Here is a 20,304-nt window from a genome sequence, read left to right on the forward strand (position 1 = left end):
ATTACTTTGGGGCACATATTGCAATTTACCAATTGTAGGCCGCGAGTTTGGAAGACGCATCCACTCGAAATGAACTTCCAGGAAACCAGTTTCGAGATATATCTTCCCAAAGTACGGGACGAAATAATGCAATATATTGAATGTATATCGCAGTTGATAATTATAATGCCATGTATAAATACACGCTGGAACGCCCATGTGATGCGCGTTCCAGTTACTTCTGTGCTTCAGCCCATAAAGGAACATCTTGTCAAAGAAGTGCAACAACAGTGAATTTTTACGGCGAGTTTAATGGCGAATGTCTCCAAAGTGGCGCAGTTCTGGAAATTCGTTCCAAGTCAATACCCCTTGCGAACTCACCGGATACAATTCGTGAATTGCGATATGTGCCATGACGTAATTGAGAAGTTAATTAGATGTTTTTTTTTAATTGGATGACAATGTGTGTAAATTTCGATTGCAAATAATGGGGAACTCTCTGAATAATCTAGCTGAAGAACCAGAATTCTGTTATCTGCGCCATGCAATATTTGAAAATTTCATAAAACTTAAAAATGATCACCCTGTATATTTTGCGCGTTTGTACAGCAACTGGTGTGAGGTCTCTTTGCTTCCATGTTACATCCACTCAACGTAATTAATTGGACATTGATAACTCATCACCATTTGCACGGCACTCTTTGGCCACGTACGTCTGGTCCTCGCGCCACAAAGCGTACCACATTATCACCACTGGTTGCTTTCCGTTCTTGGCTAACATTGATGCGTTTGTGTCCGGCGTGATTTGTGTCGTGTGCTGCTCAAGCCTGCCATAAGGATGTCAGTACTGTAAATATACGCTATGCGGATTGCATGGAGTTAGTAAAAAATAAGCTTAAAGAAAAATGGCAGTGTACATGGAATAGCGAAGAAATAACAAACTACATTTAGTAAAACCTATTCTGGGAGAATGGAGATCATGCAGGCATCAGGAACGTTTTATAGAAGTAATTTTATGCCGCCTGCGCATCGGACACACACACCTAACGCATAACTTTCTACTGACAAAACAAGACAAACCCTTATGTGAGAAATGTGGAGATGAACTCACTGTAAATCACATTTTATTCTCGTGCACACAACTCGAACGGCTAAGGAAAAAATTATCCGACGATTACGATACTCCCTAATGCGAAATTTGAGCGCAGCTCTATACGTGTTTCCATTTCGCGATATTTTGAAGCAAAGAATTTGAGAGAGACATGTAGCAGAGTCGGTAATGGTCGAAAATCTGATCTGCGGATCAAGCGAGCCGGCGTTCATACATGACTCGTCAAAGGTTCCAGTGTGATCGCTGGTGCCGCATGGCTTCCAGAAAGTACTATACAATTCGCATAGCGCATACAATCAGATTAAGAAACAATCTCACACAATAACAACCAAAACAAGCGCGAACGAGACCGACCCAACAGAACCAAACAGGCGCGGGCGAGAGCTGTGGCGCGAGCAGACGATAGTACGAAACGAGCGGATCGGCTGAGACCAGACACGAGTGCGCATCGAGCCGTAAGGGGGGTCCGCATGACACCAGCATCGCGCGCGCACGTCACTGAAGGGGCCGCTCTCATTGGTCTCCGCCATTCGCGGCTCGCGTCCTTCGTCTCCCACTCGAACGAAGGGGGGCGGAGCTGGTTACGAGGCCGACAACGCCGACGACGACGCGAAACCCAGGAACGGACGCCAAAGAGCTGCGCTCTAAAAATATTTTACTGTATTTTACAATGAACGCATTCCCTTCCATCCCAGTCTACGTTTAGGAGTAATAACCCACTTGTACGAACTTCATCTGTTTTTAGTTTTTTGAAAGACGCAGCGATCCTAAACGAAATATAATATATCACAGAACTACTAATTCTAAAAATTCATACCCAGATTTTTCACGCATCTTATGATGCACCTCACCCATTTTCTCAGTCCTGAGAAGAACGCTGAGGTCTCCATTTGATTTGTTAGGCTCCTCAGAGTCCTTGTCCTGACAAGGACTTTCGCTGAGGATACCCAATTTCTGAAATAAATTATACCATGTGTTTGGCACATGATAGCCTGAGTTGCTTATGCGCCATAAAACCCAATACAATACAATACAATACAATACAATATTTTCTATTTCCTTTCTACTCCCGAGCGCCAGCCCTCGTACACCGAGAGCAACTTGGGGGTCACATGTGCAGTGCCTTCGTATAAAGACGCGCCTGGATAAGACGGCGCTAGCATTCCTCACGAGTGATAGCGCACTCACGAAACACCCGGACAGACACGGCGGTGCATTGGATCACGCTTTCACAATCACAGTCGTATATAGCTGATCCGATAACGGCCAGCTTCGTGGAAGCCATTTGACGCTTGCGAGAATGGGCGCGAGGAGAAGGTGACGGCTCGAGATCGCGGACGAGGCCCGGGCAAGGGCGCCGAAGTGTCGGGCGCAGAATAATGGCGCCGTCTATGTTTACTCGGCGCCAGCGCTCTGCCGTGCTATTGTGAATGCCTTCACCTTTCAGTAGAAGCGGGAGACAAATGGGAGACACCTTGCAGTAGAAGTGGGAGACGTTTAGACAAATGGACTTGTCTTTTTTTTTTTTTATTTCAAGGTGACATGTTTTCCTCGGCACACAATATATACCTAGCAGTTGTACTTTAAGAGAGCACCACGCGTGATTGCTTGGTGGCTTTGCGCTGCTAAGCACGAGCTCGCGGGATCCGGCCGCATTTTGGCGGGGGCTAAACGCAAAGAAACGCGCGTGTATACCGTGCATTGCGTGCACGCTGAAGGACCCCAGGTGGCCGAGATCGTTGCAGAGTTCTCCACTACGGCGCCCACCTAGTGATTCTGGCACATGAACCTCCAGCCGTTCCTCCAGGGAGGTGGGAGGGCTATCCTTCGCGAGCACTCCGCCACAGCGATCTAAACACTGAGACGCCGGGCGAAGCTGTCTCGCGGCAGGAGAGGCGCATCTCGAAGAATGGCTGGCGTCGTTCGCACGCCGAACGCGTCGCACAACTGGGCCGCGTGAGAGGGCGGCCCCACATCACAGTCCAGCAGGGGCTCGACTGGACAGGCACGGTCGAGTCCTGAGCTGCGTAAGAAATTTCGCGTTGACGGACACGCGCTGCGTGCGCCGACTGCCTGAAGTGCTTATCTGCTCATTTGAAAAAAAAAGAAGAATCGTGTCTCGCTTAAAACGGAAGTGAAGATGACAGAAGGACGGAAATGGAAGGCCAACTGAGGCAGATGTAATCCACTGTGTGTCCTTGTTTTACCACCTCGGTGCGGAATTCTCGGCTCAAAATGGACCAACGCGGACATTTTAATATGTTTGCCATGGCGCGCGCGCGCTTGTGTGTGTGTGTGTGTGTGTATGTGTGTGTGTGTGTGCGTGCGTGCGTGCGTGCGTGCGTGCGTGCGTGCGTGCGTGCGTGCGTGCGTGCGTGCGTGGGTCCTGTCCAATTTATTCGCAGCTTCGCTGGTCATCCTTCTTCCCAGAGCGGAAGGGCACAGAATTTTGTGTATATGTCAGGAAATACGTTCAGTGTGTTGGTGGAAGAGAATTGTTACTAGTCCTGCAACAATCAAGTCGACTGATTGCAATTGACAAATGGTCAATTATCAATCAATGTAATGGTCAATTTGGCAAATCTTAGTCCATAATTTGGGCTCTGAAAGAACATCATGTAGGCGAAATCGTCAATGAACACCACTACATATTGAAGACATCTTCGTAGCTTTAGCCGGCAGAGTTGTGCAGTTTTATGCACAAAAATACGTTCCATCCAATTACTTCGCGGAACCATGTTTCACGTTCCAGAGCAAACTTTGAAACCAGGTCACATCACAAGAAATCTTTAAAGCAAGAAATATACTTTGCAATGGCTCTTAGCGAGGTAGTCTATATAGCCGTGTTTTTTTTTTTTTTTTTTCAAGAAAACACGAGCTAGTCGAGTGACAGATCCGGGCCATTTGGCATTGCTTCCTCACCCTTATGTAAATTTTAAGCAGCAGCGCTAGTATTATTGTTCAGCCTTGGCCTGGACAGTCTGCGACCGTGGTTAGGGACCCGGGTCACGACACAAGCGCGACTACCTCAATAATTGGCTTCTCAGTGGGTGGAGACGGCCACATATATAAAGCCGCCACGTGGACCGATTGATCGAGTAGGGCCGCTCTATTTGACCATCCCGTGTTCGTGATCACGCTACGTAGGAGAGGCCTCACTCTTGTGGCGCTAATGAGCAAACGCGCTGGTCTAATTATAAACCAGCGGCACCTATATACAGGCGCTCGAAGGTGCTTCCCCTCGTGAATGACCAGCGTGTGGGCTCCTTGACCCGTTTGACCGACGGGGCAGCGGTCTGTCGGCATTGAAGGGCACGCGAGAAAGATGTGTTAGCAAGAAAGAAGGAACGCGCATCTGGCGTTCGTCGTCGTTTCCTCGCCGGATATATATTCGGATGTATAGTCGATCGACAAATCGGGGGTGCGCTGACTGCCGTCTCGACGAGTGTGGTCACATGGGCCGCCACTGGCTGTGCGTTTGTCCGTATTCTTGACCAGTCCCCCAGAATGAATGAATGCTACTGCGACGCAGTGGCTGTATGGAGGTCTAAATCTGTTTACTTATCTCTCGCGCTCCTCCTTCAATGCGCCTCTCACAAACGCTGTTCCCTCGGCAAGCTCCGTAGCACGTGACCTGCTTCCTCGTGACGCCGCAAAGCTAACAGCTGCGTGCGACGAGGCTGTGCTCGTGTCATCCGCGACTGCTGCTTTCTGCCAACTTTAAACAAGCTTCGCGCCGTTTACATCTCACCGTGGCGAGGAGTATTTTTTTTCTTTTTTTGCCTTTTGTTTCTTGTTTTTACTATTGATATTGCATATATCAGGGTGAATTGCTTCACCGTTGACGACTTCGTCGAGGTCGATTTAGGAAGAACAGCCTGTGCACCTGCTTACCTACAGCTTCCTTTATTAAGGAACCTAATTAACGGCCAGTAATTGGTACGCCTTCAAGAGAAAACCGACAGAAGTGGCCTTCACAAGTTCTTGAGTTGAGAATTCTTGGGGTTTCTGCAGTCTTTCTAGTTTACTTATTTTTTTAATCGACGCCGCGAAACGAGGCAAACTGATCGAGCTAGTGCTTTTAATTCAGCCCATAATAACGCTCACTTTCGTATACCCCGACTTGCTTATTGCAGTGGTTTGACCTTTATCATCTTCTTTATACAGTCTTTACTAACCTCAGTAGTTAACCAAAAGCGATGTATGAAAAATTGAAGTTTCAGTTGTGAATAATTAAGCAAAACAATTCCTAATAAAATAAATAGTTATTTCTATAAGTCATTGTACCTAAATTACTTAATTGTTTTGGTACCAGTTCCAGATATAAAGATGGCCACGGAGGTGAACGAGTTCTAATTTCTCTCTTGCGGAAGGGTCTTTGTGCTTTGTTGGCCCAAACCGTGGACCTGTCTTCACTGGATAAGCGTAGTTTCTAGTGGCGCCCTCTCCTGTCGAGTCGCTTCTTCGCGCGGTTTCGCGTCTTTTCCAACAATAATTGCGAAGCGCGCCGTGGCGCCTACGTAAGTACGTAAATGCATTGCTATTCCAACAGCCGGCCGCGTATCCACACTAAAGAGTCGGTCGTTCCACCTCGAGGTCCCTCTCGTGGAACGTCGAAGCGTGGAGCAGTGACGCAATAGCGTGAATGTTGCACTGTTTCGTCTGGTATCGGCAGCAGTGAACATCGCCAGGCGTGCGTGAGCAGTCTGCTTCTAACTAGAGTGAAGCGGGACTCGATGGTGCTTTCATAGTTTGCGTCGTGTTCGTCTGTGTATGTGGAACAGCCCGCTGGTGAAGAAGCTGAGAGACACGATATTCCTCTTTCCCATAATGGTACTTTCACCTCCTTGCCAATGGCACTGTTTATATTCTGGCGCCTCGGCGTCGTTTTTTTTTTTTTTTTAGTGCATAAGCAGCAGTACGTGGTGTCGACCAGTCGCTGGTACGAGCGCTCAAGATGTCGGGCGCGCAGTGTTGTATACGTGCGTGTGGTGCTCTTCGACGCAGCATCGCCGGGGTTGCTTAGGCTTCAGTGCCAGCATAATATTCACTCTTCATGTTCTTCGTCAGCGTATAATCGTCATCATCGCCGACGTCGTCACTTTCGGCGCACGGTCCTGACGAATAATGCGTCCAGGTATAACGGCTGTCGTAGAGAAGATCGCACCTCCACCAACTGTAAGATGGCCGTTACCTCGACGCTTTATTCGGTAGGGCGACGCGCCGAGGAAGATGCGGCAGGCGATGATAATGATTATACGCTGATGTAGAAAGTGAAGGATGAATGTAATGCTGGCGCAGTAAAATTTCTGCCTGGCGATCTTCAGGTGTCCGGAATTGAAATTTTCGGATAGCACTGTGAATTTCTTCGCGGTAAATTCTCACCCGCCGCGGTTGCCTAATGGCCACGGTGCTGCGCTACTATGCACGAGGTCGCCGGGTCGAATCCCGGCCACGGCGGCCGCATTTCGATGGGGACGAAATGCGAAAACACCCGTGTACTTTGCTTAGGTGCACGTTAAAGAACCCCAGCTGGTCTAAATTTCCGAAGTTCCTGAATACGCGCCACTGGTGGCTGCCTTGCGCAGAACACGCGGGAGAGGAGCCTGGGGCACGCCCTAGTTTGTTGTGTCGTTGATCGTGCTTATCTGCCTTATTCACGTTTTCAGAGCAAGATAGGCAACACCATTCGCACGTGTGGGGTGGCAAAAGCTTCAGGGAATGTCGAAGAAGAATTGCTGCAGGGTGGGGGGCTCAAATACCGGTGAAAACGTGCCGGCGATACGGTTCTAATCATTCCCGGCAAAGCCTCATCAGTGGGAGCAACGGTAGCAAAAATGGATCGTCGCTTCGAAGGGAAATTTCTTGTTCTCATCTTTTCCTTTGTCTCGTCGGTGTTTTTTTCCACTCGACTATAGTTAGACGCGTGAGCAACGAAGTTCGTCTGCAGTGCAGCATGTGGTTTAAAGGCATTTCGCTAAAGTTCGGAATGCTGTTTGCCGCTTATATTGTTTTCCGCTTCTTTACCGCGTTGCGCTAGCTAGGCAGCACGACTGCACGAGCGCATTGCGTTGTATGTTAAAGCTACTGAAGTTTGCAAGGACTGAAATTGTTGGTTTCATGCGGCACGGTAAATCCTCGCACCAGCTGTCGCGCACTTCCTGTTTTTACATCTATTTTATGCGTGGCTTTGCACATGTTTAACTGCTGCTAGTTGCTCCATGCATAACTCTTGTCGATTCTTTTGAGCTGCGAAGTTTTCACCCTGCCTTGTTTGTAAAGGGTATAAATCACGCTGTGTCTTATCGGAATGATACAAAGGAAGTGCTTCTTTAACAGCTTTATTCTTTTCGACCGAGGGCATCTTAGATATTGTTTACTTTTTTGGAAATGTGTTTAGAAAATGGGTAGTTCAGGGCGAGAATTGCTAATAGCTGCTGCATATGGTATTTTTGTTCCATTTCTCGCTGAAAAGTTCGCGTCCCGTTTGGGAAGTCATCACACCTCGATGCTGCCTGAGCAAACTTAACACGCCGAGTGATTTGTTTGTTTCACAACGTAGTCCCTTATTGCATGTGAGTTTCGTACTCAACTGAATTCTTTCTCATACTTACGCTGCAGACGACTAAACCGGGACTTGCCGCCTGCGCTCATCTACATTTACTGGCGCTGATCTGCCTTTAAATATATCATGTGGCACCTCTCTCCATTAATATAAAAAAGTACTGAAAAGTTAGTCAGTATTTAGCTTTGCACGTTTCCAAGCAGCTCCCTTGGGGAATTTAAAATGGCAGAGACTGCAGCGGGGACGGTAGTTCATCGGCGTATGCAGCAGAATTGCGTCAGTGGTACAGCACTAAAACGCGTTTTTATTAACCCGTGTGTTTGGTGACTTCGTTGGCTAGTGCACGCGTTTTCATCAATAAAGTGGTGATTACTCTTCTTGAGGCGACTTCGACTGCACTTATTCGGCGATGTCACATGTATTCATCGGCAGAAAAATCACAACGGCATATGCAGAGATTGCACCGTGCGGATTTGTTTGATATAAGTCTGCACTAAAGACGGGTACTTATTATTGAGGTACAAAAGCAGCATTACGGCAAGGGTAGTTTAAGTCTGCACTAACGACGGGTGCTTACTATTGAGGTACAGAAGCAGCATTACGGCAAGGGTAGAATTAAAAAAAAAAAACACACGAGCGAGACATCGCATTAATCAACAAAATTTATCGGCTAGTTCACAGGAGCTCCACTTCATGTAAATGAGATTCATGGCGTTCGTCTGCGGGACGCACCTGGCACGTATATGGACCATGTTGTCCAAAACACCGGTAACATCGTGTTCATACCCGCTCGCACAGAGGTCAGCATCTTCCCCACAGCTGTCACCGCAAAAGAAGCAGCCTGGCACCCGAACAAAGGAGAAATCGCAGCCGCGATCTTCAGCCATCCTTGCTGCGAAGGGTCGTGTGCTATTGCTCCCGCGTGTACTGTTGGAAGCGTCCGCTAGGTGGCTTTCAGTGGCGCCTCTATAGGCGGTGCACGAGGCGTATATGGCGTGCCTCATAATCAGGTCGTGGTTTGGCACGTAAAGCCCCACAGTTCGATTTTAATTTTGATAAATTCTCGCAATGGGTTCTGACATTCCAGCTACACACACCAGAGGACATCAAAACCACTGTAGGGTACTAAGCTCATAACAGCTACCTCTGTAAAAGAAACTATGCACGTAGAAATTGCCCGGCGTGCAAAACATCAAGTTGTGCGTTAAACGCTTCACACACCCGCCGTGGTTGCTCAGTGGCTATGGTGTTGGGCTGCTGAGCACGAGGTCGCGGTATCGAATCCCGGCCACGGCGGCCGCATTACGATGGGGGCGAAATGCGAAAACACCCGTGTACTTATATTTAGGTGCACGGTAAAGAACCCCAGGTGGTCGAAATTTCCGGAGTCCTCCACTACGGCGTGCCTCATAATCAGAAAGTGGTTTTGGCACGTAAACCCCCATATATTATTAAACGCTTCACATGGACGAACGAAATAATCTGCAGTTGCGCAGCGTTATCTGGCTGCGGAAAGAAAAGGAGTGCCTATACGCCTAGTCACAACGGGCTGCGTCACTGTGGCTACACGCTAGAATAGGTTCTCAGGCATTCTCACTTGGCGTGCGGTATACATACATTTAGGACTGTATGGGAATAAAAAGAAAGTTATAGCATTTCCGCACGAGCTCCGTTCAAGATCTTTGTTATAGTTCGCTGGAATCGCGAAAGAGAAAGTAAAAATAAAAAAAAAATCAAACTGAAGTTAGTGGTTATAGAGCGCGCCACGTTTGAGTGGCGCAAGCCCACTGGTTAGCTACTTTGTGTGAGTTGGCGGCAGTTCGCATGTCGATACCGGAAGTGCTCAAAGCGCACGCGTTACGCCGCAGACAGTCATGTCGAATTGACGCGTGGTGGTCGTTCGGCATGTAAATCGCGTGCTCGTCGGGTCTGCCTTGCGCAAGATTGCTCTTTGTCGACTGGTGATCAGCTGTCGACCCTAACGTGCCGGATTAGAAAATCAGGAACCGTGCGTGTGCAAACGACTGTTTCCCACTTTCATTGCGTCCTTCGTCAGTACCTAGCTGGACCCGTGCCGCCTTCCGTTATCTATCCACAATCGGACGAAGCGACTGGAGCCGCGAGAAAATACCCAGTATACGCAAAAAGTTACCTCACAACTCATCTCGCGAAGAACGTTGACGGTAATGCAGTTACCATTGAATGAATGTAGCAACACGGCCTACTGGTCGAATCCTCCGCTTCTGTGCCGCCCCCGACTTCGATTTTCGGTTACCGACGTCTTGGATTCCCTGCCGCTCAACGCCCCTCGCTCAATTCACGTCCGGGTCCCATTCTGTTCACTTTCTTCGCGCGCAACTGTTGTTTATGCCGACTTATTCACTTCCCTGTAGCTGACTTATTCAATTTCCTGTTGCCGATCGAGTTCTTCGCATTCTTCCCTCTTGTTCTGCTTGCGTTTCCGCGGACCCACCCAGTTGCGCATGCGTACTCTGTAGCATTGGCCAGGTATGATTGCTAATCCACTGGCACATGCCCAGTTACACATATGTGTCAAGTGTTAACCTAAGTTGGCGTGAAAGAGGTTAGGTACTCACATACGTAGAAGTGCGTGAAGTTCGTAAAAAATGCTGATCGTATTATTAAGGTCTCTGTGGTCAACCAGCGCTGAAACGTTGCGTAGCAACAGCAGCGTAACAGGCAGCTTAGCGAGAAGGGGGGGGGGGGGGGGTTGCATTAGTACACGTAGCGATTTCGCGTCAAGGCAAGTGTGCCCGGATCCTGACCTGACCTGTATGGGATTTCCTCCGAAGAGGCTCTCTGTCTGCCAGGTCGATGTCCGGGAACCTCCCACCTCTCGTGTTGAAGCGTGCTGAAGGGAGGCTTACGCTCGAGGACGGAAACTTAACTGGTTTATCCTACAGATATACAGACGTTTTGGCAAGAACAGAAAGAATTATGAAAAGAAACACGAATTGGGCCCCAGAGAGCTCCGACAGCAAAACGAGCACAAAGCCATTCGAAAACTCTCGGAGCTCCTTCACACCTCCGCGCCGATGCTTGTATGCCGTTTCTTTTTTTTTTTTTCGCCAGAGGTAAAAGGGGCTTTTCTTTGTCTGGGTCTCAGTTTACCTCGCGTTGTCCACTCCCAGCACGTGCCGTCAGCCCCGCAGTCACGGTCAACGCTTGTACGTCACGGTGGCCTCCATCTTTCTGTGTGGTTCTAATTTACGCTGAAGCCGCACGCTGGGCTTGGGCACGCGTTAGCGGGAGGCAGGTGCCCTCAGCCAATGAGTGCTTCAGCAGCGCACGAGATGGGCATGTTGCCCACTAGGTGGACACTTGCAGAATACAACCCCCTTCCACCTCCCACCCCCATACCAGGAAGTCCTGTTATGCAACTTTTTTCTTTCTTTCACTTTTCATTGTTTTTATCCTTCGAGATCGCCTTGCAAGACGGCACGCCTGCATTATCACCGCTAGCTGCCACTAGTTGCGACGGGTCACTATAACAACCCGACTCCGATTCACGAAAAAAATCTTTAACTCTACTCTAGAACAGTTAAGAGCAATTGACGGCCAATCGTAAGTGCCGCGAGTGTACCGCGGTCTTCGGGGATTAATTTCTGCGTCAAGCAATGGCAGTAGATACATGAAACGCTTCCAACTTTATTAGCGGCAAAATATACGGCTGAGGCGCATTTGGCGGACATTCGTGCTTGTATAAGAGTGCCAAGCAGGGCCTTCGTATCACATCTCATGCCGTAATCCATGAAGGCGGACTAGTAAAATGAGTGTTCTCGTCCCAGCGTGAATCATGCATACTGTACGAACTCGGCCGTATATCAGCTTTCGCGAACGTGATTTCGAATGCAGACTGCCCCACCGTATGTCGTAACCGTATTGGAGCACTGCTTCTGATTGGCGATTCTTTTTGTTGCCTTCGTTTTCTCCGGTATTTTCTCCCGTTCTGTTTATTTTTCCTTTTCTTCTTTACTATAGCACCACAAAGTCGTAGCCAAGTCAACCTAGTTCAGCTCTCTCTCTCTCTCCCCCCCACCATTCCCCTTGTCTGGTTTCACATCACGAACTCCATCCTGCTAGTCCGTGGAACGGGACAGGTGTTTCGACCCAACTCGTCAACGTCGGAAATCTCTCTCTCTCTCTCTCTCTCTTCCCTTTCTCCTCTCCCTCGGTCTGCCGTACTGGCCAGGTGCGCGTTCTGACATTGATCGGTCGCGTAGTGCGTGTATGTTTGTGAGGGAAGGAGTGGGGTAGGGCGGGGGAGGGGGATGTAGAGGTGAGAGGTCGGCCTAGAAACTTTACTTCGCCGTGATTTGCACTGTCCGGAGCATCGTTTACGTCCATTACCGCGCGTAGATGGACGCGTCCGTGTACGAGCCAATAAACGCTTGTCCCCCCCCCCCCCCCCCCACATCGCCTAGGTTGTTCTCGCGCGTCCTCGTTTGCGCGCGCTTTTGCGGCATCGGCGAAGGGGCGGCCGTTATTGCCGTGCGAGACTCGTCGCGCGCGCACCGACCGCCGCAATGACGAGCCACGTGACCGACAGCCATTTCGCGCCGTTATGTCTTATCTCCCCATCCACCCCTCGTTTTTTTTTTTCTTGTTGTGTCCCTTACACGTCTAGGCGTTGCTTGTGCGCGCGATGAACGTTTAACGGCGCAGTGTGACGACTGACGAATGGCTGCTTCCTTTCTTTTTCTTTATTTCATTTATCTAAGTAGCGCGCGCTGTTGAGCGGTCTAGTCGGTCACTGGAACAACTATAGCCCGTCTTCACTTTGGCGACTGCGCTGCAGCGCTATAAAAAATCTCTTGAGAGGCCCCGAGTGACTGCGTTTAATGTACGTCTCCACAAGCGGCGTGCGTAGATCGACCGTGAGAAACGTCGCTGTAGAGGGCCTCCGGATTAAAATTTTCGCGTGACATAAAAGTCTGTATGATTCGCAGCAGCCGGACCTAACCTAACCTAGACTTGTCGCCTGTTGAGTACATTTACATTTTATTTATTTTTTTGGCAAGCCATGGTGCTCGTTTGGAGTTCTCCCTTGTTGACCCGAATCCACCGTGGCAATGACGGTTCGAAGTTTAAAGTTTGTTTATTTTCGGACAATCATGTGCAGATTTACAGGTTCGTGCATGGATATCCGTCTAGTAATCGAGCTGGTGACTTTTGACGTTCTTGTGACGTTGCGTATAACGTTTTATCTTTCTAAATTAGGAAGTGCAATCGTAGCTTTCCTTTTTTTTGGTACAACAAAGCAATTATTCTGCGCGCACATGCGTAATCATGGCGAATTGTTGCATTTACAACGCAATGTGTTGTGCACAAATGCATGCTTACGGCGCGGGCTCTCTTGGAGTAACAAAAAACAGTCTCTGAGGCCACGCTTTTCTGTACTGCAAGCGCAGGAAGTTATTACAATAGTTGGAAGGACGTCATGACCGCCGTGCCTTGGATGCTAACTCGATATGTTGCTCGAAAAGATAAATTTGCAAAGCCGCAACGCCGTTTGACAGCAGACGAATGATGTTTAGGCTGATCAATGTACACTGTCCTTCATTCCCACGCTTGCTGTATCCACGTGTACTTGCAGATCTCATAGAAACAAGCACCAATCTTCGCTGTAGTAATTATTGCAGAAAACTCGACGCTAATTGCCGCATCCCTCGAGCTGGGGCCCGCTTCATTCGGCGTTAACATTCTCTCGCGAAGACGCGTTCGCTTTCGGTGCCCGACTTTTCCATCGCGCTTTCATTCTTTCCTCATTTTCTCGCGCTTTCTCTTGTTCTTACGTAACTTTTCAGCCGCTTCTCAAGTTGCCTGCCGTCCAGCTGTCGAAGCGACGAGAAGTTTCCAGATTGGAATCGACCCGGCTTAAAGAAAATCACCGGAGCACTTTCGAAACAAGAACAAGCGACAATGAAAGCGAGAGAATCAGTTTTGATTGAAGAGCCTTTCCTTTTTTTTACCTTCCGTTAACTCTCGAATTCAGACCGAAACACTTCATCGAGGTAAAGCTCGCACTGCAACTACTTTTTTTTTTCTTTTCTCGTCACATCTGTGCTTACCTTCCTACTCCTCCCTATAGACAGACTACACAGCGAAGAGAAATTTCGCTGACGTACCGACGCTGATAGACCTCTGGGTAAAGAAAACGGAGCTGAGAGGGCGAGATAGACAAGAGACAACGAGAACGACACACCTGCAAATGCGCTCGCCTCGGAGCGCGCCCGAGACGAACATGTTGGACCAGGTCTGGCTGCTGAAGCAGAGAAAAATATAAAAAATTTGGAAGGCTCCGACGGTTTTGAAGCCGGTCGCGTCTAAAGGTAAAGAACACAAAAAAGAGCAACCTCCTCAAGAAACGGCAAATGTCCTACTTTTGGGTGTGGCCCCTGGCTTCATCCAACTTTCCCTGCCGGCTGACTCGAAGCCAGTCATTTTGATTCTCCTTCAGTTTTTTTTTTTTCATCTTCTCTATAGTCAAGCGTCAGTTTTCAACTTAGCGTCCGCGATCGTTTTGAGAAAGCAAGGAGGAAAATTTTTTTTTTCTTTTCATCGCTCTCGCCTACATACGAGTGATGTCCAACGTCGCGACGTTTAAGGCTCGCGCGCAGATATGTGTTTTGTGGGCTGTTCCTTATCGCCGTGCACCAGGCCACGTCAATTTCGGGCCGCCGCACCCTCGTGTCCACCTCGCACCTCTGACACGGTTTCTCTCTCTCTCTCTCTCTTTCTTACAAAACGCGCACTGCTAAATATTTCCCCGGGGAACCGGCGTGCCCGCATCGAAGGTGCTCGTTTTATCGCCTACGGCTCGCTTCGGCGACACGGATCTTTAAAAGGGCCCGCAAGCTTTTCTCGCCTGCCGTGTCGTGACCTCATCTTGCCTACTTCTCCCCTAAAACACCGGCTGTACAAAAAGGAAAGAAATAAAACCGTTGCAACGAAATGAAGGGCTTGCGGCGGGCCGAGGGGGGAGTGGGCTAGACTGCAGACGGAGGCCGGCGCCTTTTCACGTAGACTAATGTGAAGGACGCGCGTGCTGAGGCCCGAACACGACATCGTCTGATATTTTTGACCGGGCCGACAACGCAGTGGGGGCCCCTCACCATGTCTGGCCATTTCGAGCTGACAAGCGCAGAGCATACAATGCGCGCTAACCATCGTGTTTGCCAAGAATTACATCGCTACGTGCCGCGGAAAGGTCTAAAATTCCGAACGCCGTTTTCCCTTTCCCTCGCGGCGACCGCGCTCCGAACCGGACGGTGAGGTACTCGCGTCCCTGCACCTACATAGTCGGGCCCGCGTGTAACGTCGCTCGTGGTGAAACGTGACCTCGAGAATTATTCAAGGCACCATCTGTTATTTTTGTCATCTGTTGCTTCAGTTGGCGAATTGGAGTTTATAGAAATAATAAAAGAGAAAAGCGGAATACCTGCGTGTTTATATTGCTTTACTTCGCACCGAAGCAGGAGAGATGTACTTCCGCTTCGTCTGCTTGTTGCCACGGTCCCACGGCCTTGCGGCCACGTGCGCAGGTACTGAAACTATGCCATTTTTTTTATGCAAATGGCATAGTTTCAGTACCTGCGCACGTGGCCGCAAGGCCGTGGGACCGTGGCAACAAGCAGACGAAGCGAAAGTACATCTCTCCTGCTTCGGTGCGAAGTAAAGCAATATAAACACGCAGGTATTCCGCTTTTCTCTTTTATTATTTCTATAAACTTCAATTCGCCAACTGAAGCAACAGATGACAAAAATAACAGATGGTGCCTTGAATAATTGTTCTGCCTCACTATTCGGGTAGCACTGGATTACACCGCTAGTCATGTGTCCCTGTGCACAGCGCGAAAAAATGTGCGCTGCGGGAAACCAGACAGTCAACAGCTCGCGCACCACGCCGTCAGCGGAAGTGCGCAGCGCCGCAAAAAGAAAAAGGAAGAAAAAGAAAGAAAGCGAGGAGAAAAGAACATGAAAGCGGGGCCCGTGACGTATGCGTCATGCGATCCTCGAGGGATGGGACAACGCAGGGAGGGAATTTCGCTTGCGGAGGTGGGACGGAGCAAGTGGAGAGAGTGTCTTGCTTGGCCGTGGAGCCCGCCTCCTGAAATAGTGGGTTCGCGGGGCTCAAATATTTCCATCTCAGCCATGAATGAGGCGATCTGAGAAAAAAAATTGCGACAGAACGCTCTCTAAAGGACACGTCGCAACTTCCATCTTATAACGAAAATTTGCTAGCGCCGCGGCATGCGCTGCATATGCGTTCTCTCTTGCTATGCCTCTCGCTCAGACGCCTGTCGATGTGCGCACGCGCAGACTGGTGCGTCGTTAACTGTTAGATTAAGTGGCAGGAAATGTGACTGACCCCAGCAAAACACACGGAAGAAGGAAATAAATTACTGGGAGAGAGCAGTGCGCCGCTTAGTATGTCTCGGCCAGCCAATTCTCCGTGAAGCCATTCCCTTCGCTTTTTTTTCCCCTAGAAAAGTCAGCCCTGCACGTGACCTCCGAGACCAAGAATGCTTGGTCCCGGTAGTATTTAACCGATGCAAAAAGGTTCGGCTAGGCTCCGCCTTCTGAGAGTGGACGGATCGGGAGCGCTGCTCGTTCGGACTTGACAGTCACGTGTTGTGTCCATTTGTTTGGCTTTTAATGTGTTACACAATGCTCCCCCCGTAATAATTATTTCCTTCCCCGAGTGGCCCTCTTTGGCCAGACCTGTCCCTTGTGCCATAAAAACCCAACAATGAGTCCTTCCTCAACAACCAACATATAGTATCGTTACACGATGTCCCGAAGATCTCAGAAGGGAGGAGCGAAGAGCGGACAGTCCGCTGTTCACTCTGCTCATCGCCACGCGTTTATTCCGCGTTTATTCAGCGTGGCCCTCAACTCTTTGACTTCACCAATGAGTGGCGCACTGGAGTCGACTGTAGAACATGCGTGAAAATATCGGTGAAATTGACCGGTCTATTCGTAACTATTTCTGTTTCGTTGATCCCGTAGGGTAGTACCGACGAGGCGTATATCTGTTTGGTCGGATTAGTGTAAACGGTAACAGCAAAAAGGAACATTAGATTAGCTTGGTCTGGTGAAGATTATATCGCGTTTTTTTTTATTTTTGCGTGACTCGTTGTACATTCATCTGGCGAAAAAGGTGGCTTCTACTGAGGGGCAACTCTCCTCTTTTTTTTTTCAATTTTGCATACGAATCAGGCACCTGCACTTGAGGAAGACGCAACGCATTTTAAAGCTTTTTCGGAGTAGCGGGGCCACCTTAACTATCGGGGCACCGTGAGCGATTAACGTCACTTACCAATTGGACCGCTCATACGCCGATGTTATCTTGCAGCGACAGCAATGATTCGACGCTATAATATGACGTCTAACATCCAGGCTCCGCTCAGCCGTCCCATTTCGCAACGTAACTTCAAATATACACGTCGTTGTCATTTTACCACAGTCATCATCTGGGAAAGTTACGTCCATCGTAGAAAATATACGTGATCTTTATACAGCCCGCAAATACTAGGCGGTGTAATGAAATTAGGAAATTTCCAGGTCAGCTGGCGCGAGATAGGGGTATATGAAGATTGCTGGGAGAGCTCGTCTGTTCTGCAATGGACATAAATATGACAGGTGATTATTAGTTATCGCTGTCCTGCATCCGCCGCAGTTGCCTTATTAAACCTTAATTTTCCACTGCTATCAGAGCATCTTGCGCATTTCAGGTTACCTTCAAAGGGAACTTCGGCAGTATCGGTATACTCTGTGGTCGACCACCGCGTTACCTTTTTTACGTGGTTTAATACGCGGCCAGCCCGGCCACCCTGCTTCCTGCGAACCGCAAGCAGAGCACGGTCTACTCTGCTGAACTGTCCATCTCGTTTTGTTTGCAGTTGGCGCTGCTGGAATTTCTTTTGACGATCGCTAATAATCTGTGGTCTTGTCGACTGTGGACCGTCGTCCGCCCCCCCCCCCCCCTCTCCTGTCTCTTTCTCTAGCTGATGTGCGCTCCGAGAGGTGTCATTAAGCAGTTATTAACACGAGAATCAGCTTCAGATTCGTTTGTTTCTTGCGGCTGACGTGTATAAAGGCTAGTAACTCAAATACCTAGTTCACGTCTCGAGAACGTACGTCAGTTCGCGTTTGTGTTACACGCCATTGATATTATATTATGGAAAGCCCAGCAGAAAACGAACACTTAGCTGTGACCCGTGCTGGTCTTGGTGAGACATGGCTGTAGTGGTGCTTTGTGACGTGTGCCGGGGAGCGGTCATCACCTGGCTTCGTTGAGTGCGTGTGTATGGCGGCGGCTTTCCACACAGGGATGGAGACATGTGGTAGTGTAAGTGCGGGAAATGCACAGGGCTAAAGATATTCGCGGAGCTTCGTACGTGAGACTTCGGCAGCGAGACATTCTTTGCATGACTCTCATTTCAATAGATTTTAAATACATTCGTGATCGCATCTGTTGGTGGAGTTGAATCGTTTACTTGGCCACATTGCATTCATCCGTACGGTGTAGACATCTGGAAGAAGCAACGAGCGAATGAATGGATGACTCAGTCAAGTAACCAGTGAATGAACGAATCTGTTCTTCTCTGTATATAGATAATCTTGTAAAGTCTGCTCTGGCTGCATTCACAGTGCATTTTGCGGTCCTTTCTCACATTGATCGCCTTTGTCAGTGTGACGAGTACGGGCGTTGTCCTCGTCGCGTGTTACTCCATCCCGTGCCCTGCACGTGCGTTGTTACTCGAACATTGTCAGCTAAGCGTACAGCACTGCACAGACTGATGCGCGTAGGCTGCGAAAGGGCAAGGAGGAATCGCCGCAGAGCGAGGACGCGTGTTTGTGACATCGCGTGTTTGTGGCTGTGTGTGCAGGCACGACGTGGATGGAGGAGATCGTGTCCCTCATCATGAACGGCGGCGACCCGGACCGGGTGAAGAACAAGCTGCTCGTGTACCGGGTGCAGCACCTGGAGGTGGGACCCCCCGTGGGACACCTGTGGCACCTGCGCAAGACCCGCTCGCCGCGCCTGCTCGCCACCCACCTGCCCCTCAAGCTCATTCCCAAGCAGCTGCAGCAGGCCAAGTGCAAGGTATCGGCCGCCGCCGTTGTTTGCAGTCGGCCCCACTGTCCCGCGCTAAGTAACCAGAACGACCAAGTCAGAATCATTGGCCTGTGTACCTTTGTGACGAGTCATTTTATTTCCCCACTCCTGTCGCCCTATCTCAGTGGCTCGTACGGCGCCATAATCGCTGGCATTCGGCCACTATACGGTGAGACGAATGACAAGAAAAATATAAATTCAAAATGAAACGGCAAATTCAAAACCACTCATTTTACTTAGATTTATGTGCACGTTTAAGAACCCCAGGTGGTCAAAAAAATAATCCGGAGAACCCCACAGCAGTGTGCATTTAGGTACGTAAAACCCAAGGACAATAAATGTATAAAGGGGTCACGTAACTTGAACCAAGGGTGTAAAAAATGGTTAACCGCAGCTGAATGAAACCAACGACGTGTGGTTTGCCGTCACGTGGCGCTAGTTAGAGTATTTTCTCATATTCCGCTTAATTACTTATTTAACTGAGATCAATTACGGAAATTGTTTAATGTTTACTTTACGGCCGAGTGCGTTTCGTTGCGTTGTAGAGGGCGGTTCAGAAACGACCGATACAAGTTTTTTGTGGCAGCGTACATGCTGTAAGGGGATTCTTTTTCGGCGTTTAAAGAAAGCCGGCGAAATGTGAAATAAAACCACGTGACTGCGCTCATGCGCTATCATTTTGCAGCGCTCTCGACCGCGCTTAGTGCGAAAGAACCATGCGCGCGGACCCTGGCGAAGTGCCAAGACGACGCTCCAAATGTCGTTGGTTTCACGCAGATGCGGTTCACCACTTTATTTATAAGTTACGTAAAATATCCTGTACACGGATTCCAATGATTTGCACCTATTGTATTATTATTCGTAATGTGTTTAGCCGGGCACTGCTCTGTATTGTTATCATTTACATCTCAACAACTTGCATTTCGCGGGGCCTAGCACGTGTGAAGGGGGAACTCAATTTCACTGCTAAACCAAACGTGGCCATGGCTCTCTCAGTACTCTTCGTAGAGACCTAAATAGAGAAAGACAGGGGCCACCTAAGTCTCGTTACCTTTCTGTCGAAGCCGGCAAAAGAGACAGCTTCGTGAAGGCAGCATCGAAGTAAGAATTAATGCAGGCTACTTTGCGGTTCGAGCAATGGTTCGGCTGAGCAGAAGGCTTGGAAAGCTTTACTGGAAGGTCTTTTGCGCACACGAGAACGTAGTCATGGTTTCTTGATTGTTTAACGTAAGCCACGCCTTGTTCTCAATAGGCTCACACACGAAAAAAAAATCTTTCTTTTTTGTTTAACGACGATTACAGTACTCCCTAATCCGAAATTTGAGCGCAGCTCTGTACGCGTTTTCATTTCGCGATTTATTGGCTGGCACGGACAATAGGTCTCGGGTGGCGCGTTGCAAACGGAGCGAAGTGTGGCGCGACTGCCTCGGTAATACTGGAGATCGCAAGAGCCAGCGCGTGGGTGACGCTTGGGCGCGATTCGCAGGAGCCGACAAACCTCCC

At 49.1% G+C, this 20,304-nt stretch overlaps 1 protein-coding gene across 4 annotated transcripts in view; it reads left to right on the forward strand.

The window, feature by feature from the left end:
* The window catches only part of LOC139048040 (sulfotransferase 1B1-like), a 362,107-nt gene that overhangs the window by 322,466 nt on the left and 19,337 nt on the right, over positions 1-20,304 (forward strand). For all 4 annotated transcript variants that reach the window (XM_070522422.1, XM_070522423.1, XM_070522421.1 and 1 more), the window contains exon 3: positions 18,572-18,789. In XM_070522422.1, coding sequence (XP_070378523.1) covers positions 18,572-18,789 — 218 coding nt within the window. The remainder of the gene's footprint in view (positions 1-18,571; positions 18,790-20,304) is intronic.

The sequence above is a fragment of the Dermacentor albipictus genome, chromosome 7 (assembly GCF_038994185.2).
Source record: "Dermacentor albipictus isolate Rhodes 1998 colony chromosome 7, USDA_Dalb.pri_finalv2, whole genome shotgun sequence".
Classification (NCBI taxonomy): domain Eukaryota; kingdom Metazoa; phylum Arthropoda; class Arachnida; order Ixodida; family Ixodidae; genus Dermacentor; species Dermacentor albipictus.